The following is a 24,522-nucleotide window of genomic DNA, read 5'->3' as shown; positions in this document are numbered from 1 at the left end:
GGGGGTAATAATTGGGAAGCAACCTCATTTTTAGGGACCTCTGAAGAGGATATGTTTTAACCCAAGCAGTGCTTTTTACTGTACTTCTGTTCTTTCACCTACCTTCACTGGCTGGGGAAGAAAAGAAAGGATGTTTAGAATTATCTTTCCAGTAAGATTTCGACCAAGAAGCTGAGCTACCTTGGGATGTATGGTTTGAACTATTAACTCCAGGGCTAGAATTCTAGAAAAATAATCTGTGAAAAGTTTTTTTTTGTTTGTTTATTTTTAAATCTTAGAACATTTAAAAGCATTAATGCATAAAATGATGAAATGATCAAGTGAATAATGATTATATTATATTCTTATTTCAGGACACAGGAAGTCCTGATTCTAAGTGAAGGGCTTACCATGTGATCGTGGTGGATGGGCCATTTGCTGAGCTGCCATATTGAGCGTGAAAACAACTTGCTTCTAGAACATTCTAGAGCATTTTGTCAGCATTGAAACTGCCTTTCTATTTTTGCTTCTATTTGTCATGGCAGCAGTTAAACAAGCAAACAGGAAAAAAAAAAGAATAAATAAAACACAAGTTAGGAAACAGTGTCCTCTCTTATGGCTCCTATTAAGCTGAGAGAATTTGTTGATTCATTGTGTGTGTTTGATCATTCAGAAAATGAGCATTGTATTTAAATGATCTGTTTCTCTGCTTTTGGGGGAGACTTGTGTGTCAGATAATGGGGTATTCTTTGTATAGTTATTCATTTTCCTCCCCCTAGGTGTTTTCTATGATAGATCTTTTGGTAAAGATTGTATTTTTTCTTAGAGCAAGGGTCCATATACTTTTTCTGTGAAGGGCCGGGTGGTAAATATTTTAGGCTTTGTTTGCATATGGTTTCTTTTGGAACTACTTAACTATGTCTCTGTAACATGAAAGCAACCAGGGGCAATATGTAAATGAATGGGTCGGGCTGTCTGTGTTCTGATATAAATTTATACCCAGAATAGATGGTGGACAAGATTTGATCTTTGAGTCATAGTTTGCTGACCCCAGTGTTAGAATGACATTCCTGCTCTGAATATATTCATATATGTGACCCTGCCCCGTGGAGTGCCCATATTATAAATAACAGTATAACATGGTAAAGATTGGTGCATTCAAAGTGTGCTTACCATGCTCCATCCCTTCCTCTCTTACTTGAGAAAACAATCCAGAAATCCAAGGAATGAGAGCAGTATACCACAGGAGTAACCTTGAATTTGTCTGATTGGTGAACATCTTTCAGTATCAGATTACTTGTCATACTCCTTTCAGCTGTGTGACATGCCAGATTGTAGCTCTAGATCTTTGAGAAGTACCAGTTTTTGAGGGCAGCTTCTTTGGAGTTAATAGTTCAGATCACATGGAATACAATTGGTTAAAGAAGAAGCAAGGCTATTTTGCTCTTCCTGTAGTTTACACGTGGATCATGCAGAGTTTAGTGTGCAGTCACCTCCCTTTGCTGTTCATAGAGGTATGAGAATAAGGTGAGTCAAGTAGCGATATGCCTCATGTTAACGTATTCTTAGATCTTGCCCTGTCTATCCCTGCTGCAAGCTTAAATTACTGCAGACAGGACCTCCCTTGTGGCATAGGGTAAGTCTCAGGCCTATCACCGCTATGGCCTGAGTTCAATCCCCAGCCAGGGAGCTGACCCACATACGGCACAGCAGACCTTTCCTCTCTTGCCTGCTGCTCCCCTCAGCAGTGTATTTCAGTCAATCTGCCTGTTCTGCTCCCCACTCTGTGTTTGGTAAATCCTCTCACCTCTGCACCTCTGGCCTACATCCTGGTTCTTCTACACACATGTGCGTGTGCACACACACACACACACACACACAAATTACTGCAGACTAATCTTTAAAAAATAACCTAAGATTTGGCCAATTTGGAAATTATAGCTTTTGGGGAGAGGCATAGATCAACTTGGCCTAGGGCAGTATTTGGTCCAGGAAGGGTAAATTTATGTGGAATATTACAAGAAAACATCCAAATATATGGGATTAGAATGAAACTAAAGGTGGTGGTGGTGGTGAAGAGCAGGAAGATTCTTAACTGACCTCCATAGAATCTACTTGGTAGATGAAACAGCTTCCATGCCTTCGTGAAACATGGTCTGCGGTGTCCATGGCACATAGGGTTCACCGCTAGTAGATTTTCTGACATTCTTATGCATTTATTACCTACTCAGTTTAGTTGGACACTTACCAAGAGTCAGTTGTATTTGTTCACAAACTTGCTTATGTCAGTTGTTGTTGCATAGTTTAATTCATGTCATTTGTTGCTATTTTTAACTTTATAAAAAGGTAAAAACTTTGGAAAGTCTCATAAACTTGAATGAGGATACTGAAAACTTGCTATTGAATTGGGTCCAGGTAGGGGTGAGAGAACTGTTGGAAGAAAGATTGCATAGGGAAGGATCCTGCACTCCAGTTATTTTATGAAGATCTTCTAGTTCTTACTCACTTTGAAAGAAATCAATTGAAATGATAGATTATGAAGGTTACAGAGAATTCTACAGAGCCATATTCAAAGAATAGGGCCCTTCTTATATAAGACAATTGGCAAAGAGTTTGTATTTAGGTATTTTACTGCAATTTGCTGTACATAGTACCATAGATATCTTTTGTTACTCACTTTGTATTTTAGATGGACTAGTCCTGATTGCATTTAAGTGTTTCCCAAATGTGCCTCACACTGTGCCAGAACTTTATATAATCTGTTATTTAATCTTCACAACAGCCATTTGTGAAGGATCGATATTACCCTCATTTTAGTGATGGAGAATGTAAGGCTTCAATAGTAGAATGTAAGGCTTCTATGCAATTTCCCCTAACTCCTAAAGTAGTAAATGCTGGTGTCCTGTCTCCCTAACTATCTCATCTCTCTGCCAGCAGCCAGCTCAACAATTTTGAATGTAATAGATCTTTTTGAATATAGCAGTAGGTAAGATCTTAACTTGTTATGAGTTGCTAAGCCAGCCTTTATTAGAATCAAAACTGGAGGTTGTCATAGACTAAATTAGCTTTAGTTAGTGCAGAAAATAGAGGTGAGCTTGAGCTTGACTCACATCCTAACTGTGTTGTCTTTATGTCTTTTCTGCGTTCTGGTACTCTAAAAAATGCTCCTAGGTATATAATTTAATTTGATTCTTAAAAGAGGAATAATAGGGCAGGTATTATTAGCTCCTTTTTTTTTTTTATAAAGATAAAGAAACTAAGGTTTGTAGAATTTAAATGAACCAAGAGGGATTATGAGTTTGGATAACATATAGAAAAAAAGCCATATTGCAGTCGGAAAGTTGGATAAAGAAATGTTTTGCTGCATAATACAGATATTCAGTTAGAAGAGGAGAAGGTTGAGGGGATTACCTTCTTCTAGTATGTGTAGAAGTATGATACAGAGGATTACGATGGGCTCTTTTCTAGTGACATCTGAGTATGGGTTTTTTTTTTAAGGATTCAATTTCAGCAGAAGGGATTTAGTTTAAAGACAGGAACTAGTTCTGGTAGAAGCAAGTCTGTTGGTTAATCTTCTCTGTGGAATTGTACAGAACAATTTTAAAATCTGTCCAGATTCAGAATAATAAACTAGCTCTCCAAGTGCCGTGATCGGCAGTTATATAGATTGATTTTCCTGTTTTGTTTTTTTAAGCAACAGTGAACCGATGAACTTGGATGCAGCCTGTAACATTTGAATGGTCTCAAAATATATTAGACTTTATTGTAAATAATTTCTTATCAGGTTCTTTTCCTTCTAGGCAAAATAATGAAGGGTGATAGGAAACACTACATTTAGGGAGAAAGAGCTTCTCAGTAAAGTTTCACTTCCATCAGTTTCCCTTTTCTCCTGGGTGATTTAGTTGTTATTTCTAATTCTTCAACAGAGCACCCTAATGGTACGCCCAGACAAAGTGGAAGAAGACATTATGGTTTTAAAAATTAGAAGCATGTGAAGTTCAAGGATAAGAAGTATGGCTCCACTCAATTGCCAGGAAGTAGTTAGAGCAATAGATACTCAATGAACAAGATACACTGAGAAATGTACCTGTAGGAGGTAGATTTGGAAGAAGGTAAAGGAATTCCCTGGACTATCACCCATAGGTGTTAATTCTGCAGAGATTCTAGAATGACAATGCTAATTTTATTTTACCAGAAAAGATCATTTTGCTTCTAGGAATGATTAGGGTTCTTTTCTTTTTCCCTTTTTTTTTTTTTTGTCTTTTACAATAAAGCACCATATTCTGTGTGCTGACTCTTTCTGTCCTTCACAACCTTTGTTCCCTATAGGCTGACAAAATTTAAAATTAGGGCACTAATCTAGAGATTGACTAGGCGGCAATATGAACAAAGATTTAGAGAACTAGAGTGCATTTGCTAAATTTGGAATAGGGAATTTTTTTTTTTTCTCTAAACTGCTACTAATTAATTGGAGATAAAAAAAGAAATAAGGTGGCTGGGGTAGGACTGATGCATAGAGATTATTAAAATCCAAAAAATATCAAATACTCAATGTGACTTTTTTGAATTTCAAAACAAAACAACTTCTAAGGTATTGCATATATGCCAGCTCATTAAGAGTCAGAACAAACAATGAGAAAGTAAAAATAAGGAAGAAATGAGCAAAGAGAAAGGGGAAATGAATTTCTGACAAGTGGGAAGAGTGGCCAGGGAGGGGGAGACTGTGGAAGAGTCCGAAAGAAACACCAGAGGAAAGAGAAGGAAGGTGGTTTGCAGTTGTCCCATTTGCCTACAACATGCCTGTTCTAGCACTTTCTCAGGCTCCTTGGCTGGTGCTTCTGCCCTCTCACGTTATCCAGTCTATTTAGAAGTTTGTCAGAATCACCTTTTCTGACCCTGAGCTTGACCATGTCTCCCCTCTCTTACCTGAAGCCCCCTTTTCACCCCAGTGGCTGCCGCTGCTGTTCCTTGAATGCCTTTCCAAGCTTGGGAGAAATGGGCCTTGAGAGTGTCTGTTGAATTTATCTCTCTCCCCTCTATTTTAGCTTCAGCAGTGAAGCTTTCCTCCTTGTTCTTTCTAATTGGATACATTTAGGTCATCTAATAATTCTAGGGCCCCTGTTGGACCCACCCCAGCACACACGCACGTCTCTGGTTGGTAGGGGGTACTGGGGTTGGCAGAGCTGCACCCCACCTCTTGCTTTCAGCCTTAGTGGTTGAGAACACTTGAAGGCTGCTGTCTGAAAACGTAATGTGTTTTTTATATTTTGCTGAAATTTATGGGACATGTTCCTCAAAACAAACAAATAAACCATATTATAGTTTTTAAGTTTAATAATTGTTTTTACCATTCTCTGGGAAAATATATGTTCTCTTGATCGCACACATAATCATACTAGTTTCAGGGGCACCTTGGGTGAACACAATTATAAACCCCACCCACATGATTGAGGGCATAAGATCGTTTCTGGACATTTGAGACACTAGTAGAGATTGCTGCATGATCCCTTTCTTTGGTTGAAGGTTACATCACCCATTGGCTTCCAGTGCTGCCCAGTTTGGTCTCCCCCTGTAGTTGCTTCCAAGAGGGTCACAGCAATGTCATGTGCTTCTCAGTTATCTTTCAGGCCACCTTTAAAGACTTTCTCCCCACCCCTGTGCTAGCAGTCACCTGCCTCTAGCACCTGCCCACTGGGATGTTGTTGAAGATTCTGCTGTCATTGAGTGTCCACACTTGTTCAGCTGGGCTGGACATGACAGGAGAGCATTGCTTCAGCCTCAGTAAACCTCCCTTGTTTAAGGACTGTATATTTGGGGATTTTTTTTTTTTTTTTCTGGAAGGATGATATAGAGGAAGCTGTTTAGGTGCTCACATGTGTTGCCAGTCCAGCTCTCCCACCCTCGAGGCTTTGTGCAGCCTCTTCCCTGAGTCTGCAGTGCCTTTCTCTTGCCTGCTGAGTGGATAGCCAGCTCACCAGCGTCTAGGATCCATCTTAACATTGGCTTCCCCTAGTGAAGCCACCTCTGACCCCATAGGCATCATCTCCCCCTTCTCTGACATTCCATCCTGACTTCATCATTGCATTATATGGTAATTTTAAAAATCACCTGCCCTTTGTTATACTCCTAGACCCTGAAGCAGGGTTTTGTCATCATTTTCTTTGTAGTTTCCGCATTATCTTTTATCCAGAACAGTTGAAACTGCTTTTCCAATTATGTTGATTACATTGTTTTCTCTTGTAATTATTCACCTTTTAAAGGCTGTCACTTTTAAAAGTGAACTAATTTAAAGAAAAATATCAAGTAAATAGCAGTAGGTATTAAATAGTGGTAAATTAGCAACATGAGATCCCAGTTGATAGGATTGTGTGAATAGTCCCATAGAGAAGGTGAGGGGGAGTTATGGATAAGACAGACAAAGCTTATCCCATAGAGAAGGTGAGGGGAAATTATGGATAAGGCAAATAAGGCTTATCCCATAGAGAAGGTGGGGGGAGTTATGGATAAGGCTGATGTAATAGATGTTTATTCTGTTAACAAAGAGAAATTCAAGATGAAAAAGTTGATAGCAACTGAAGAATAGAGACTACCAGTTATAGGGGAGGACATATTAGTCATCAGTCATTAATTCACATACATTGCATGTTATTCAGTTATTTTTGGACAGAGTTTATAAGTAAACTTACTCATCCCTCAGGTGTTCTGCTGGATAGGGTCAAGCTTTCAACATTTATTAACTTGCTTGGGGTGATAGATGGTGGGTACAGTTTAGAAAAAAATGGCTATGAAGGGCCTACAGTCAATTACTATAAAGTCAATTCAAAGGCATGAATCTATGGGGAGGGGCGCAGAGGGTTCATCTGGCAGGTAGATGAAGTTGAAGTGTCGACATGAATTTAATACACAACGGCCCACAACACTTGTGTCTTCCCACTTGTTATTTACTTCAATAGACTTCTTGTTTCTCATAGGACTTTTGTGGGAAGAAGAAAAATAAAATTAATTTGAGCCGCCCAATCTTTTGGATTCTTTGGACCTTTCTATGGGTCCCTTGTCTGTATCTATCTTGACCCACTTGCATTCTGATGTTTGCTGGTCTCTATAGGACACTAAGTAACCCTCGTCCTGTCTTCTGCCCACGTGACTGGAGAGTAGTCTTTCCTGTTCTGTGATGTTGATTGGAACTTCCGTGATGCTCTGGTGTGACTGACCCCAGGTTCTGTTTGTATGGGAGTTGAAGTCATCTGCTGACCACCTCTTGAGCTGGGACTCCTTTCCATATTGCCCTTGCCAGTCCCCAATTCCCAAAGTGTGGGGTGCTCTCTTTCCATCTGGGTCAACTTGGATGTGTTCAGTTAGATCCTGGGAGTGCTGCTGAGACCATTTATGGCTGTTCTATATTCACAAAGCTCCCAACTCCTCCAACTGCTCTGTCCATTTTCTCCAGGCTATTTTTAACCCTTGATGCTTTCTGGTTCAGGATGGTCTGTACTTCTTTTGGGGTCTAATCTGTGATTGCTTCTACTGCTCCTTATTTTCCTTTCCCCTCTTAGTTTGCTACTTTTTCTTCTGCTTAAATCACTCTTCCTTGTCCCATAGCATTTCTGACAGGCCCGTTAGCGTAACTCTCTGGAAAACTATAAGCAAAGTCCAGTTGATTGGTAATGCCTGCCTAGAGCACTATGTTGGAAATTGTGTAGCTGCTTTTAGACTCAATGAGTGATGCCTGCCCTGGGCATGGGAGAAGGGGGCATGCTTGGTTCTAGCCACCATACTATGGAAGTGTCGTGGAAATGTGTGATTGCTAGCTCCTCATTGATCTAGAATGTACTGCTGTGTTCAGTGTGATAAAGTTAGAAGGGGTCAGGTCAAATCAGAGAAATGGAACTAGTATATTGGGTACTTAGACCTGTCTCTTGGTACAAGAGGGGTGGAGAAAATGACACACTGCAATGTACGGTATTAAATTGGGAGGTAGATATACAAAAGGAAACTTCAGCAATACACTTTTTCTTACTGACCTTTCTCTATCAGAAGTCCAATCCTTGAAATCCCAATAGCTCATTAGTGTAAGAAAGTTGAGGAATAAAGAATATTCATTTAGCTAAATCTTCCTTGTCTGTGAGGAACATGAACAATGTTAGACAAGTGCAGGAGCCAGAGGAAATCTTACCACTTATCCATCTATCCCTCAAGCCTATGCGGAGCTTCTATTCCATACAGAGATCAAAAGACATACCTCCTGCCCTTGAGGAGTTCCCAGTGTACAAATTTTACTTTTATTTTTATAGTTATTTATATGCTTGTGTTATTGTTTGATCAAACTTCAACTTTTTTTTTTTTTTGAAGATTTATTTATTTATGCATACAGCAGCTGGGGCACAGGCCAGAGATGCAGGGGGTGAGAGGATTCACCAGAGACAGAGTGGGGAACAGAACAGGCACACTGACTAAAACACACTGCTGAGGGGAGCAGCAGGCGAGACAGGAGTGGTCTGCTGCGCCATGTGGGTAGCTCCCTGGCGGGCCGGGGATCAAACTCGTGCTGCAGAGGCTGCAAATTGCTTCATAGTGTGGTGCTTAACCCCTTGCGCCACCATGGAGGCCCAAAGCTTTTCATTTTTAAGCTGTATTGGATTTTTTTCTTACTCTTGTTCCTTCCCTGAGCAAATATTAAAATTAAGGTATTTGAAAATTTAGATGTTTTCAAAGAATGTCTAAATACCTAAATATTTAAAAGTATTTAAGGTATTGAGAATATTTTTAGATATTATTAAGATATTTAAATATTTAGAACTACAGTTTTCCTGTAGTTGAAGAAAGATTTTTATGTAGAAGTCTTTAGGATGAAGGACTTAAAATTTAGTGCTAGACTCTAGCAAATTAAAATTTCTGATGGCAGGACATTGGTACTTTGATCAAGTTGGACATGGGAGTAATTTCCATGTGATCACAGGATAATTACCATCTTAAATAACAGGTTTTCAATCATCGGGTGATGGTTAATGAAAATTCCTAATACCTAATTGGGTATCTCACAATTTTCCTCCTCTTTCATTGATTGTATTTTCCTTTTTAATTATTATTTTAGAACAGAGTATTTGGTATATTAAATGAACCAGTGGCCTATCTCCAAATTACATGGCTTCAGTGGTTATGACTGTTTGGACTTTTGCGGGGACACTGCTGTCAGTGTGCACTGTGTCGACTCTTGTATACTTGCCCTGCATTTGGGGCAAGGTTTATTCTTTCAGTTTTGCAGTCCACTGATCTTTCAGTAGCATTTACTTCAGAATGCATAAATTGGTGGAAATGGAGGCCCCTTAATATCTCACACCTGGATCCTTTCAGTAGCCCCCTTAGTGGTTTCACTGGCATTCTCCCCTCTTTCTCATCCATCCTGTTCACTGAGATTAATCTTCCTGAAATACCATTTTTATCACACTCAAAAAATCTTCAGAGCCCTCCCACCAACCCCCTCATGGCCTGCAAGATGAAGTCCAGACCTCTTAGCCAGACAGATCCATCTTCCTGCAGCCAAGTTCCCACTCACTCTCCAACCCCCTTCCTGTAATTTCCTCTGTCCACCATTTACTCCCGAGGCCTCTTGTCTTCCCTCTTCAGTACCTCACTAGCTACCACCTTTCTCGCAGTGGCCCTTGACTCTGTCTCTGCCTGTATAAATCCTACTCATTCAGCTTTGAAGTTTCAGTCCAGCTGATTAAATAAATCCCTTGCCATGTATTATCTTTCATTGTGGTTCTTTGTTTATGCAACCTCTGCTCTCCACCCCAATTTGTAAGTTTCCCAAAACCATTACATTTGTAGGCAAGAATGGGTGTTGGGGAACCAGTGTATGAACCAGAGCTTTGGGGTTGTGGCTTATGCACATTGCATGAGATGCAGTGGGCTAGTTACTGATAGAGCCTGTGGTGCCCAGTACCATGTCTGACAGAGCGTCTTCACAAAGTAGGTCCCATCGAGTAAATGAATAGATATTTTATTTTGTTCTTCAAGTGAATAAGTTGTTTTAGCATTTAACTTTATTTGTGAGCATGCTAATAGGGTTTGACTTAATTCTTCTGGGGAGGAAGAAACACTTTCAGATGATCCAGAACCATTCATGGACTGTCATGAATCGTGTAGTCATCTGAGCGAGGCTGTGGGCTTAGTCAGAGCTGTTTAAGTCAGTGGCCAGGTCAGTGTACCAACCAAATTGGAAATGCTCTTCAAAATGTTCCAGGAGCTATTTGCAGACTAGATCAATTAACAGCTTTATGTTGCATGGCATCTCTTGAGGATGCAGCCTACCTCTGGTGACAGAAGCTTCCAGTAGGACAAAAGACAGCTGTTGCAAAGAGCAACCACGTGGTCTTTTTACACACATTCAACCAATTGTCACCTCTTCCTCGACCATCTCATCGTTACTGCTTGTAGTCATCTGACACCAGACAAAAAGAAGGAAATGGATAGGGGGCCTTGGGACGGAATTCCTTCATCTCTTAAGCCAGCCAGTCACATGGCAGGGACACATGTGTCTGGTTTTAATAATCTCATGCCATTTACAGTTTATTAGTAGTAAAATAGAAACCTAATTTTAGAACTTTATTTTTAATTTTTGAGGAGATTATGAAATGTCACTTACACGCTTCGTTCAGAAAAGTGATGGTGTGGGGTGGGGCGTGTTAACTTGTTAGATGTCATTATAAGACCGGTTTTCAGTTTCAGATTAATAGCAGGTGGTAGCTATTTCTCAAAGCAAACTGTGTCTTTTTAGCTCAGTTAGAAAAAAGCACTCATTCGTTACTATGTAGCCTGGGATATTCTGTGCAGGGTGACAAATGGCAGGGATCACAAAACATTCAGCATTCAACAAAACTGAATAGCTGGCTAATATAGTAAAATTTTAAAAGACCAAGCCACAGCTTTCAGCAAAACATTTTTTTTACCATACTAATTGGGTTATACACCTTGGCATTTATGTTTAGCCATAGATACTATTTTCAGTCATATATATTTTCATGCTTCTGCTTTGATTTGTGGTCTATAATATCTTTGTCCACTACTGCAGTGCTCATCTCCAATGACAAAGTTCCCTGGCAACAAATGGCCCCTTAGAAGCTCTGTTGATGGCCACCTGTGCAAATGCATGCTCTTACATGCACACACGGGTGTGTGAGTGAGAACATGGATGGACTGGGGGAGTAGGTTGGTAGTGGTGTTTGGAGTAATAAGAATTTTTTTTTTTAATCTGCTTTCCTCCTTTTTCTTATCCACATGCAGGGTTTTTTTTTTTTTTTTTTTGAAGATTTATCTATTCATTTTATGCAGGTTTTTAAGAGTATTTGAGATACTGCCTAGTATACCCACTTTAAAATGTGAATTAAGGGAACCTATATTCTATTTTTAACTCATGACTATATGATCTTATGAGAGGAGAGCTAGTGCAGGATTCATTCTTTCACATCTGAGGACCTTGGCTTCTGAGCTACATTCCTGCTTCAAATGGCTATGCTTTATTCTTCTTTTATCTGGATATCTTTGATCGCTGATAAATTTGGCACCAAACGTTGCTCATGGTTTGTCATTCAGATCATCGTTTTATATGCAACATACTCGCTCTTGGTTTAAGAGGCTTGAGGGTAAGCGTCACTTTCCTCTGGGCAGGAATCCGATCACTTAGCTTCTAAATCTGAGCAGTTGCTAGGAGCTTTCTAGCATCTGGTCTAATGATGGATGAATGAAAGTCATACTCACAGGAGGATGATTTTTAAGCCAGAAAGATACTATATGATTAAAATGATAACTATACCCATAAAGCAGGCAGGATATCATGTCAAACAGTTAATCATATTCTGACTTCCCAGTAGTCAAAATTATGAGGTTGCTTTTTGTTGTCGGGTCCCAAGTTAGGGAAAGGTCTGCCTGGTAAGCTCTAGTGGGAAGAGTCAGACCATCCTTATTCACCAGACAGGAGTTCCAGCTGTGGATCCCAGGAGAGTCTCTTGTCTGCAACGGTAACGGTAAATAAAATAAGATCCCAATAAAAAAGAAGGATGCAAAACTGTACTATGCACTTCACATTGTTACAGAGTGAGACTTTCTGATGCGATTGGATAGTGTTAGGTCTGTAGGTAATACAGGTATTACAGATTTTAAGTTGTAATTAAGTGTTAGATCCATTCCTGTTTCATGGCAACAAACCTCTGGTGAAGAACGCTCTCCAGTGTGTTAAGGGATTCTGGATTTGAGATTTCAGAGTTCTCAGCTTCATTATTGTCCCCTCCCACTGGTGTGCAAATAGGCATGAGAACAATTCTATGTTTAAGCTAGCGAGGCCCAAGGAAAGAAGATGAGCCTGAAAGAAGACATCTGGGCAGCATGACGTCTGTGCTGGGAAGACACGGCTGTCTTCTCACTGCCCTTCAACCAACTCGATCCAGGAATCGAAGAGACTTGCCTCCCTCCTACCTCATGTACTGTTTCTTTCTGTCAGAGTGATTCATGGTTGGGTGCATTCTCTTCTTTCCATCCGTCCTTTCTAAAACTGCTTTCCCTGGGCCTCCCGTGGTGGCACAGCGGTTGAGCACTGGGCTGTGAAGCTGTCCGTAGCCTCTGCAGCGCCACTTTGATCCCCGGCTGCCCGTGAGGGTCCCACGTGGCATGACAGACCTCTCCTGCCATGGCCGCTGCTCCCCTCAGCAGTGTATTTCATCAGTCTGCCTGTTCTGTTCCCTGCTCTGGCTCTGGTGAATTCTCTCACCCTCCCGCGCTTCTGACTCTTCCCAGTGCTTGTATAAATAAAAATAAATAAATCTTTAAAACTGCTTTCCCTTTTGTTCAGACTTGAATTTATCACTAGTTATTCCCACCATCTCATCTCTCACTGCTGTAGCCTGGTTAGTTGGAGACTGTACAAAGGCTGGAGTCTTTTCAACATCCCCTCCCTATCAGGTTTGGAGAAAAATGGAATATCATGAAATATACTTTCATGGCAGTAGCCATTGTTGAAGATCTAAAACAAAAAAAGATCTTTATACTTTTCCAATATTTTAAAGAGTCACATCTTACCAAAAGCTTTAGTTATAAAATCGTCATGTGAATTTTGTCAGTTATACCTCAGGAAAGCTGAACAAAATCAGTGCACGAGGCAATGATTGCTTTTGTTCAAATTTATTTTGAGCACTATTTTTTCTTTTATGATTGGGTCAGTAGCTTCCTTTAGTTGAGCACCAGATGAAAGGTGAACTTTCATTTAAGGATTTGTGAATGGGAGTTACATATCTTGAACTACTAGAACTCCACTTACCTGGAAGGCAGTGTTCCCTCTGTGAGGGCTTGCAGAAAGGAGACAGTGGAGGGCACAGCTGCCCAGGCCCCATCGTGGGGTAAGTGGAATCCTGCCCTCTGCTGGCATTTTCCTGTCTCCCTTGTTCTTGAATTAGCATAAGATATATGTGCCTATGATGTAATTCCCCTGCATTGTCCTCTTTAAAGCACCATAATGAATTGAGGGTGCCTGGTTATTTTCTGGCCTTAGTCATTTCTCAGTAGAAAATGAGAGTGTGTGACGAGGTTAGCAGCAGTGGGTTGAACTTGTTTTGGAAAGTGACCCATTTTCACCCTCCATCTTACCTATGTGAATCTGCCTGCTGGTATTTGGTTCAGGAGGCAGCCCCCAGAAAACTGCTAAGCGACGAAGGGCATGCCAAGGCCCCGTCTCTTCTCCAGTAGTTGCAAACCCACCTGTGGTGCCAAGTCAGACAGAGGGCAGCAGTGCTGCTGGCATGCAGTGCCTGCCCCTGGCAGCTGGGGCACACGTTCACACGGTCATTTCCATTGCTCTTTCTTGTGTGCTTGTAACTTCCTAGCACCTTGGCAGCAGGGCATTCTGTTTATGGAATTTCTCTGACCCACTTATTTAATAGCTTCAAAATGAATAATGGGAGATATGTTATGGTAGATGAAGTGCCTAACATGTGCATGTTTGAGGGATCTTAGGTATTATTCCACCACATTCCCCTTAGTTTACGAAGAAGGCATGTGAAGTTGTATCACTTCATGAATTAGCAGCCTTACTGGAATTGAAGTTTCAGCTGCCCGGTGCCTGTCTGGTTGCTTTTACTGCTGCACAGAATTTCTGGATCAAACTGTATTCCATAGGTCCAATTGTGTCTACTTAACCTGGATTGCATGAGGGAAGCACTTCTTAAGGAAATTGATATCTATGAACAGATTCACAGCCTCATTCTTGGTTTACTGGTTTACTTTCTGTATGAAATTGGAAGTTAAAGCTTGAGACCTGCCCAAAATTTCCAGTTGCTGTCATGTGTTTTGTAGTGGTTAGCAAATCCGATTATGTGGCAGCTTGAGGGTGTGCCCTGCAGCTCTCTGTTCAGAAGAGAAGCTGCTGCACAGGGTGCAGTTAGCTGACCACTGCCTGCTGCACCTTTGGATTCCAGTGCAGTGTTCATTTCCTGGCCATGCTCTCCCTAGGCAGACAGTCATGGCAGGGGGCCAGAGCTGGGCCATTCTGCTGGACATGGCTTGCCCTGCTGTCTGCTTCCTTCTTTCTCTCCCACCACAGGCATCACAGGTATCTTTCTCTCTTTTAATCCTCCCCATTAATAAATATCTCCTAGTTTTGATTCATATTAGAGGACCTAAACTAACATGATACAGAGGTGTTTTTGAAGATACTTTGAGAATATTCTGCATAAACTGTTGTAGGATATCTTTTAAAATCTGTTTATATTGAGTAGTATTGACAACAACTCCAAATGTCTGGTCAGCCATTTTTGTGTCGAATTACTCTAAAGTTGAGCCAACATGACAAGAAGTTAAACCAGGCAGCGATGGGAAATACATTGCAATCAAGAGTCCCCAGAACCAGCTCCCTCTCTGACCTTAAAGAATTCTCTGAGTCAACAGGAAACTTGGAGCCTCACTTGCTCCCTTTAAAACGTGCTGGATGATCTCTAGATTTTTTTTTCCAGCATTGGATGTGCGCTAGATGGCAAGAGAAGAGATAGACTCTGGCCAACTGGTCCCCAAAAGTAAGCCTAAATTTAAATTGAGCAAACACAAGTTATTAGAAAGGAAAGGAATTCACAAGTGCAGTAATTGTCTCCTTGTTGTCCAGTTTATTTGTCAGATCAGTGACGTGAAATGCCTTGGCACAGTTAGTGTGGTTTCACTAGTGTCTGTATTAGAGAACAGCATCTGAGATTTTTTATCTCCATGGTAAAACAAGATTATATATAAGTGCCTGGAAATGGTAGTATTATTCCCCACATTATGGAATAAGAAGATAGAGACATTTTAGGATAATTGTGCCTTAAGCTACACAAACTCCAAATGCTTGGTACCCTGGCAGCTGTGGTCTAGACTTGAGACCTCTCTGCTTTTACAAGAAATGACCCCATTTAGGGTTCCTAACACCAATACCCTGCAGGTGGACTCGATAAAAAAAAGTCTTTTCCTGCTCTAAGCCCATGTAATCAGTGTCCTTTTATTAAATATAGTCCTATTAAGCAGTTTTTTCTTCTTTCAATTATAATTCTTATCATTAGTTTCTGGGCTTGCTAATGATTCTTTGACGTAGAGTCCTTATTTATTTTCTAGAACTCAGTCTTGTGGAACTCTTTTTTATTCAGTTGCTGCATTCAATTCAACATGGTCCTTGTTTCAGACTTGATGCATGTTTAGAATCTCTTCTGTCTTTCATGAACACGCAGTAGCTAAAGCTAGTGCCATCAAAAAAGATAACACTGCAGGTTGGACAACGCTGAACCTCTTACAGTTCATTGCACTTTTGGTTTAGCATTTATGTAATATTTCTTATGTGCTGGGTGTTGTGATGGATATTCTTTTTTAAATGGCTTTTGGGAGAGGCGCACAGAGTATATGACACTGAACTGATGAGGTGATGTATTTCAGGCACCTTTCATGTTGAAATTTCACATTGAAATATCATGTTGCTTTGTAACATGAAGCTAGTAAATTATAATGGAATCACAGTAGGCCTGTTCTCAGGAATGATTTTTAAAATCTTTAACAACAGGACTGGTGCTGTCGCTCCCTTAGCAGAACACGTGTTCTACACCCAGTACCAGTGCTTGTCAATTGGGTATCATCAGTTCTGCTGGACCAAACACAGTGAAACAGATTCAGAATATTGTATGTTATGTGGCTGTTGATTCAGTTTTTAGAAGAGCTGTAGAAAAGAGAGAACTTAGGTACCTTTTTTATGCTTTTTCTCCATAGTTACAAAGTTAATGAATTGAATTTCCCAATTTTGTCTCAATGGGATTTGACTCATTACTTTACATACATATGTATATATATGAGTCACTCCTAAAGCTTTTTCCTACTTTATACCTTTGTGATTCAATCCAGCTTATAATGCAAGCGAGTCTCCAGCCAAACTGTACAAAACGTGCAGGCATGTGTTGAACAAGAATTTATTAATTTTTGTAAGCAGGTACAAATGATTCATATAACCTGTTCTGTGAAACTCATCAGTATTCCGGTTCTCTCATCTCCCAAGTGCTCTCAGTATAGGAAGGGGTCACCTGAGGTAGACAAGGGTGCTTATGGTTGACTTCAGAAAACCAGCTTTTGACCAATGGTTCTCAACTGGGGGCAACCCTGCCTTCCAGGGGACATTTGGCAACATCCAGAAACCTTTTTGCTGTCACAGCACAGGCTGGGCATAGTGTACTGTCTTCCAGGCCAGGGATGTTGCTGAACATCCCACAGAACATGGGACATCTCTCTGCAACAAAGAATTGTCTTGCCCAAATTGTCAGTAGGACCAGAGGTGAGAATCTCTGTCTTAAGCCAGTGGCTGATGCAGAACTGTTGAGGAATTAAGTGATGAGGTGAACTCATTGAGCTGAGTCATTTCAGTGCACTATAAACCCAGAATCCCTAAAAGTAAAGAAAGCCACAGGCCTCATTCTCCTAATGTCTCCAGTTCTTTACACAATAGAGGTAGAATTATCTTTGTTAGTTAGCCCTTATATCTTCCCAGTAGTTTCTATTTTACTAGTAAGGAGTTATATCCAACATTGATCATATGGGTCAACAAATGATTTTCACAAATGAGATCTCATTTCCAGCAATCACTGTGCCAACTGCACAGAATCACTGTGGATCAAGAAAGACACAGGTGAGTGAGGACCTTGGGTGGCTGCCTTGACTTTTGAGCTTCCCCTTTTGAGCTTCTGATATGAACTCCTGGCTTGGAGGTAATATATTTTTTTTTACTGACATTGTGGCAGTGCGAGGCTCAGAGCTTAGTTAAGGCATGGACATGGGGTGCACCATGAGTCCTACAGTGCTATGAGGTAGGTCTGTGGGTGTTGACACATTTCTTCTCAAAAGCTGATCACTTCTTGCAAACTTTCCATCACAATGTACTTTTTGTGTTTTGGCCACTATGTCCTGAGATTCCTGTGTGGAAAGTGTAGGTTTAGCTCCTACCTGGGCTCTGTACCTGTATGTAGGTCAAACCAAAGAGTCAGATAATTTATAGTTGAAAAGAGATAGAAACAATGTCTACATAATGCAAGACAAATTCCAAGCAGGTGCCTGAGAAATGCTGAAAAGTTTTGTTAAGTGTCAAAATGGGAAAGGCAGCTGGAGGATGGCTTGGCAAATGCTCCATGAAGGAAGTAACACCCGAGGGGGTGTTGAAGGAGATAGGGCTGTGGGTGGGCTGGTGCGTGGTCATGTGGTGATTTAGCAGAGCTAGAGTGGGCATCCCCGGTCCCCTGACTCCCCATCAAGTGGGTTTCCTAGTGTTTTTTAGTGCTCATAAGTTGTAAATTAACTTGGAAAACTTGGAGAAGCGATTCTGTGGTAAAGTTTCTTCCTGTCTAAAGCTGTAGAAGATACCTTGTACAATCACTTCTGTTTCCCTCTAGCGCTTCATTTTGCTTCTTTTGTTAAATACCATGATCTGTACAATTGTTATGAGAGAACTTCTTAAAAATTTAAAGCAAAGCACCTCCAGGTCACTTTCCTTTCCAAATGTAGTACCTAACAACCTCCTCTCTTCATTCATTGTTGACTTTACTTTTTAATTTCAAAAACCACTTATCTTTACCTCTGCCTCTGCTTTCTTTTTGCATGAAAATAAGCAGAGTCCCCCAGAGTACCATAGGACACATTAAAGGTATTCAGCAGGCCTTTTACAGTTCGTTACTACTATGAAAGAAAGGTTAAATGTGCTTTAAGTTGTTCTTGGGAAGACAAAACAAATGGTAACAAATGAGCTTCATCAAATCCTGGTGACTCAGACGTGAGTTCCAGACTCTGGATTATGAAGTCTATTGGAAAAATGGTCTTCATACTTTTCCTCGCTTGGTCTATATTCAGATTTGGTTCAGAGACACAAGTATAATTTAACATTTCATGGTAGAATTTGCTCTTATGTCTCTAAGTAGTCATTGTAAAGTATGCTAAAGTTGGTAATAGGTTGGATATCATTTAAATCTACCTAGATAAGTTACTCTTTTGAAGGTCAGCTTCTGGTATGGTTTGAAAAATAGTGCTTTGAGCATAATTCTTTGTTTATTAATGCCACTTGATAAAGATTCAGTGAACCCTATGTAATTTCTCATTTATAACGAAAGTCTAGTATTCAGCTAATTGAATACATGGCTACTTTAATTATTTTGTTACAGCTAATTGATATTCACAGTGATCATGTTCTATAGCTTCTAAATGTAATATCACCTTACAAGTTTATGGTTCAACCCCCTTGGATATTTCATTCTCTTTGTTTTATGTCAGCAAATAATTTTATTAGGTTCTTGTGTATTGTACCTCTTATGTAGTTCTCACAAGGATTAAAGCTCTTTTTCCTGCTCTTATTTGCTTATATGTTTTGTAAGATAGATTGATGGGTTTTGCCTACCACAGATTATTCATTGTGAATGAGTAAATCTTTCCCAGTTTCTTATATGTCCCTTTCAGATTTGTTACAAGATTTAGAATAATAGGAAATGTAGGTAGAGGGATTTCTTGTTTATGTTAATTTAGAGTTGTTGCCTTTTCTCATAGTACCATCATGTGGAAAACAGAGCGGGTTCCTGCTTTGTTTTCTACCTTGAGTTACTAGAATTCAGCACTGTCTTTTCAAGGAACTTTGTCATTTAAGATGTACAAGCTTTCCCACAGTACAGAATCTTTCTTTAGCATGCCTGTACTGCCCGAAAGCATAAAGTAATGACATCGTCTCCGAGCTAAGTGATTGTGATGTCACTCAGTTCTGAAGGCCATGTGCCCTAGGCCAGACCTCAGTCCCCAGAAGCAACCAGGCCAAAGAAGATTGAGCTACCATGCCAAGAGGTTTTGTTTGCTATGAACATTTGCCTAGGAACATAGGCGAGAAGGTAAAGTTTCTACCTGCACCAGGTGCCATATCCATGATCCCAGTTTTCTCTCCTGTCAACCTTATTAATATCTCTTGTCTTACCTTCAAGTCCCTTCTGAAAAGAAGCCAGTCTTTAAGGAATTAAATGGATATATATTTCATTTTCAATCTAGCCACCAACACTGAGTTAAAACATTGAAATGTCAAGGTGGGGAGGAATCAAAGTATTTGTTGGATTTCTTAAAGAAACTTGATTTCCTTATTTTCTTTGTTTCTCTTGCATATGGGATGTTCTAGTTTTTCAGTATGATCCATTGAAGCACCTTCTGTCATATTTTCAAGTCCACTCATGCTATTCCATCCATATCTAACAGGATCTGGAAAGTACACATTTCCTAGAGAGGGAAGGGTAGTGAACAGGAGATGGGGGGAAACCTTTTATATTCATTCCCCCCCCCCAAAAAAAAAACGAGTCTGCTATCACAACAAATAATGTTGTAATCATTTTTTATTTCACTTGTTCGTTTAAAATGATTCTGCATCAGTTATACAAGGAAGTTGTATTTCCTTGCACTCTGTTCGCTGCCTTTTCTTAACTTGCGTGTGACTCTCCATCCTCGGCAGCTATTAGCTTGGTCAGTGTATTGCAGACGTATTTAAGTTTCTGGATTCATATTGTGTGACTTTCCCTCCCCGCATCACATTAACCGTTACGCAGCAATGTGCCATTAAAGGAGCGTGGCCATGTTTCCTGCTTCGTTAGTCTCCCCAGTGCATCTCAGACTATTGATTCTTTGGCAGCCTAGCGAAGGATTTGTGATGTTAGCCTGTCCTTGGCTGTTTTAAGTCTTTGGAAGCCGCCCCTCCCAAGTGTGCACATCAGACCTTTGGGTGTGTTGCTGTCAAAGTTTTCAAGGATTGTGCCTTAGAAAAATGAATAAGGATATCTCTGCCTGCCTTCAGTTTATCATCAACTACTCAAAATAGTGTCCTCAGTAGGCTCAAAAAATATATTTGTAATATTGAATTCTCTCATTGTTTCCTAAATAGCCTTAATAGAATATCCATTACATTTTCTTTGCATTAAAAAAAAAAATCTTACTGTGCAATTACATGTGAACAAAAGAAACATTATTCAGTGCAAATGTTTTAAGAACCATGGTGGGAAATCTCAGACATTGAATAGAAGAGAAAATCAAGTGCTAATACATTAAGGATTTAGTAGGTAAAATAATTTCCATGCTATAAATAACTGTTCAATTTGTTAAAACAATTTTTTGGTTCCTATTATAGTTTCACTACTTCACTCTTTTAGCTTTTGTATTTTGTTATGTTTTCTTCTTTTAGTCAAGGATAAATGTATGTGATATTAATGTTTGAAAATATTTTTCTGATTATAGGAGTAATAGCTATTCATTGTAGAAAAATGGGAAATAAGTACAGTCCAAAAAAAAAAAGCCCACTAGGCTGTTATCCACTGTACTCTTAGTGTCCTTGGCACATTTTCCGTGTGTATATGGCCAGGCTCTCAACCGCTCCGGTTTCTCTGTTCTGTTTCCCCTCCCCCAAATTTCTTAAACAGAATTAGGAACTTACTATCGATGCTATTCTATGACCTGTTTTTTCCCCTGCCTTGTATATTCAGTTTTTAAAATCTTACTCTATTAAATTAGTGTTTTTCCATGGCTTTTAATATTTAATCATTATGATGAGACTAAAATCTTTAGTCTTCTGTCACTGCTCATTTTCACAAACCACTTTTTTGCTGTCTTTGTTGTTGTTACTTTAAATAGTTCTGGCTGTGTTTCTCAATATTTCCTAGAATTAAGTACCTGGAAGTAAAATTGTCCAAGTGATGAGCATATTAACAAGAATGAAGATAGATACACGCATATGTTCATATCTTTATATGTAGTTACTTCCATGTGCTTTATATTCACTTACAAATTTAATTAATTTCATTCTTTGTGATATGTAGTTCTATGAGTTTTGGCAAATGTATCCCATTGTGTAGCCACCACCATAATCTGGCAGCAGAATAGTTTCTTCACCCCGAAAAATTTACTCCTTTGTCCCTTGACTGACTACAAAGTATGTATGTTTTTAATTTGGAATATATAAGGAAACAAAAGGAATCAGAAACTACCCACATGCTTTCTACCCTGGCATAACTTCTGTTGACATTTTGTTGAATAGCCTTTTCGTCTTTTTTTTCCCTCTCTACAAGGAAAGAGAAAATTCTGACCCTTCTGCTTATGGTCTTTTCTTCTTTAAAATATGTTGACTATATTTTTAGTTAGTCATTAGATTGGTTTTTCTTTCTTTGCAATTCTAAGCAGCCTTGTTGTGACCATCTTTGCATTTTGCCATAATTGCCAAAATATTTTTCTGATTACAGAAGTAATAATTTTCTATTATAGAAATTTGGAAATAGCAAACAACCCAAATAAATCCAAACAAGATAAATTACTTAAATCCTAAAAGAGGAGTATTTAGATCTCAGAGCATTTTTAAGGTGTTACATTTTGTCAAGTTGATTTTAAGGGATAGATGTAGCCGTTTACTTTCTGACCACCAGTGTATAGAAGAACTTGTTTTTTCTTACCTTGCCGATATTATCATTTTATATTTTTGTCGGTTTGATAGGCAAATAATGGAACTTCATTTTTATTCTTTGATTTCTTAAGCGGTTGAATTTTTCTTGTGTTATTTTTGTCATTTGTGTATTTTTCCTTTGATTCTTTTTTGGAAGAAGGGAGCTTATATTTCAAATGTTCTATATGTTAACCACATTGATGGACACATTGCTGAAATTTCTCTTGCTTTGCTTATTCACTTACTTATTAATTTGATTTAATAATGTATTTAATTTATGGAGGTTCTCACAAGTCTATTCTTCTCCTTTATTTATGGTTTGGGTCATGTATAAATTTAAAAAGATCTTTTATTGTTAGCTCATATAATCATGCATCTTTTCACATTACAGCTTTGTCAAAATTCGTTCTCTATTTTTTCTTTTATATTCCTCATAGACTATTGCGGTTTTTACTGTGTCATGTCACAAACCATAGACTGTGTACTTGCAGCTGAATTCATTTTTTACTGATCTTAATATTGTATTTGTTTTTATTTATTCACATGCTTTAAAGAAGCATGAACTTTTCACTGAAATCTTCTGTTCAAACTATAACCGCACAGTGACATTTAACTGTGTCTCAAATTAAGCAAGTTCTCTTTTTTTTTACTTTGCTGCTTTCACTTTCCATTTTATATAGATATTTATCCATCAGATTTCTCTGTGACATTAAGAGAAAATGGTACTTACATTGTTAAATAATTGTTTGTTTGTTTTCAACATGCTGCAGGACATGGAAGTCAAAGTGAGTAGCAAAATAACAACCTGTAATTGTGCAAATGGGTTCACATAAAAAGGTGACCAGGTGGACAGTCCCCTTACCTGGGGTGAGCCAGGCAACACTTGATCACCTTTTAAAGAAATATGTAGTATGTCTGGCACGAGGATGGGCAGGCTAAAATATATATCCTTGCTTCATATCTTAAAATTTCTAGTCTGGTATATATTCAACATGCACTGAATAAAAATACATGAAAACTTTTTCTAACATGGGGTGATGGGTGCTAGTCTATTCCTTTGGAGATAAAGGTCACTTAAGCACAATGGTCAGGATACAAACACCAGTTTGGGAGATGCTTTTTTTTTTTTTTAACTAATCTTGAAAAACATATGTAACCATCTTAAAATTATTTTTTCAAGAATCAAAAATGTGGGCCTCCCCGGTGGCGCAGCGGTTGAGCACTGGGCTGCGAAGCTGCCCGCAGGCTCTGCAGCACCAATTTGATCTTCGGCCACCTGCGAGGGTCCCACATGGCGCGCAGGTCTCTCCTGCCGCCTGCTGCTCCCTTCAGCAGGTATCATCAGTCTGCCTGTTCTGTTTCCCACTCTGGTGAATTCTCTCACCCTCCCGCGCTTCTGACTATACCCAGTGCGTGTATAAATAAATAAGTAAAAGCTTTTAAAAAAAAATCAAAAATGTTTTACCTGAATTTAATTTTGTAAAAAATATCTCATAAATTAGAAGTGGGATACATGAGTGCTTTAAAACTACCTTTATTATTTTCATTATTATTATTATCTTAATTATTCAAACGCACAGGTATGGTAGTTTTTGCCCATTCCCTCCAAAGACAGTTACCTCATTATAAAAGGTGGAATGATGCATAAATTTTTATGCTGGTTTTGTGATTCTAGGGTTCTCAAAATACAAGGTTTATGTCTAAAAAGTTATATAGGCTTTTTTGTGTCATTCAAGAAGGAAAGACCTTATCTTATACCCAGAATAAAGTCAAAGTTTTACTGTGCAAAATATTAATCCTTGAAATTACTTTTCAAAAGAGAAGTGAAATTAAACTGTGTACTGTATTCTGACATTTCCCAGTAAGTTTGGACAAAGTAGGACACAGCTGTTACAGTAAATTAAAAAAAATACAATGTAGACTCATTCTTTACATTTAAATACAGCAATCATCATCTTATTAATGCTTTTCTGTGGCAGAGACCTAATAGATGGCAAAAATCTTCCACTTTGTATACTTGTTTCTAATGCAACTTATGCTTGACTTTTGCTTTGCTGTTGCTGCTTTTTCTTGATATAGTATGTTGTTATTTCTTTTTTTAGGCTAGGCAGCTGGAAGAGAAGGATCGGGTGATCAAGAAGCAGGATGCATTCTACAAAGAGCAGCTGGCTAGACTGGAGGAACGGGTATGACTGTTTCTTATCATTGATTCTCTTACCACATCTGCAGTTTCCCCAGATATTTATTTTAAAAACCAATACTTTAGAACTGTGACTGTTTTTCCTAGTTAAAAAGTGGCCAGGAAGTATAGCCACCACATCGGTAGATTGTTCTCTGTTCCTTCTACTTTGATAGGTTTGGGTATGATTGTGTTCTTGGTTCATTGGGGGCACTTTACTACTCAGTTCTCCCCAAATAGTTTCCTGATGTGTTTTGAAACTTCATTGCCTCCAGATTAAACAGTGGCATGCTCCTCTTAATTCTCCCCAGCAGTGACTAAACTTGACCATGTTGGCAGGAATAGTATTGTTTTAAAGACCACATTAACCTTGTGAACACACTTT

General features: G+C 39.2%; 1 protein-coding gene across 1 annotated transcript in view; it reads left to right on the top strand.

The window, feature by feature from the left end:
* The window catches only part of CHCHD3 (coiled-coil-helix-coiled-coil-helix domain containing 3), a 256,091-nt gene that overhangs the window by 141,019 nt on the left and 90,550 nt on the right, over nucleotides 1-24,522 (top strand). The window contains exon 5 of the mRNA XM_037513381.2: nucleotides 24,061-24,144. Coding sequence (XP_037369278.1) covers nucleotides 24,061-24,144 — 84 coding nt within the window. The remainder of the gene's footprint in view (nucleotides 1-24,060; nucleotides 24,145-24,522) is intronic.

This window comes from Talpa occidentalis, unplaced genomic scaffold (genome assembly GCF_014898055.3).
Source record: "Talpa occidentalis isolate TD23 unplaced genomic scaffold, MPIMG_talOcc4v2.1, whole genome shotgun sequence".
Lineage (NCBI taxonomy): Eukaryota > Metazoa > Chordata > Mammalia > Eulipotyphla > Talpidae > Talpa > Talpa occidentalis.
Note: the sequence above shows the minus strand (reverse complement) of the source record. Positions and strands in the feature narration are given on the sequence as shown.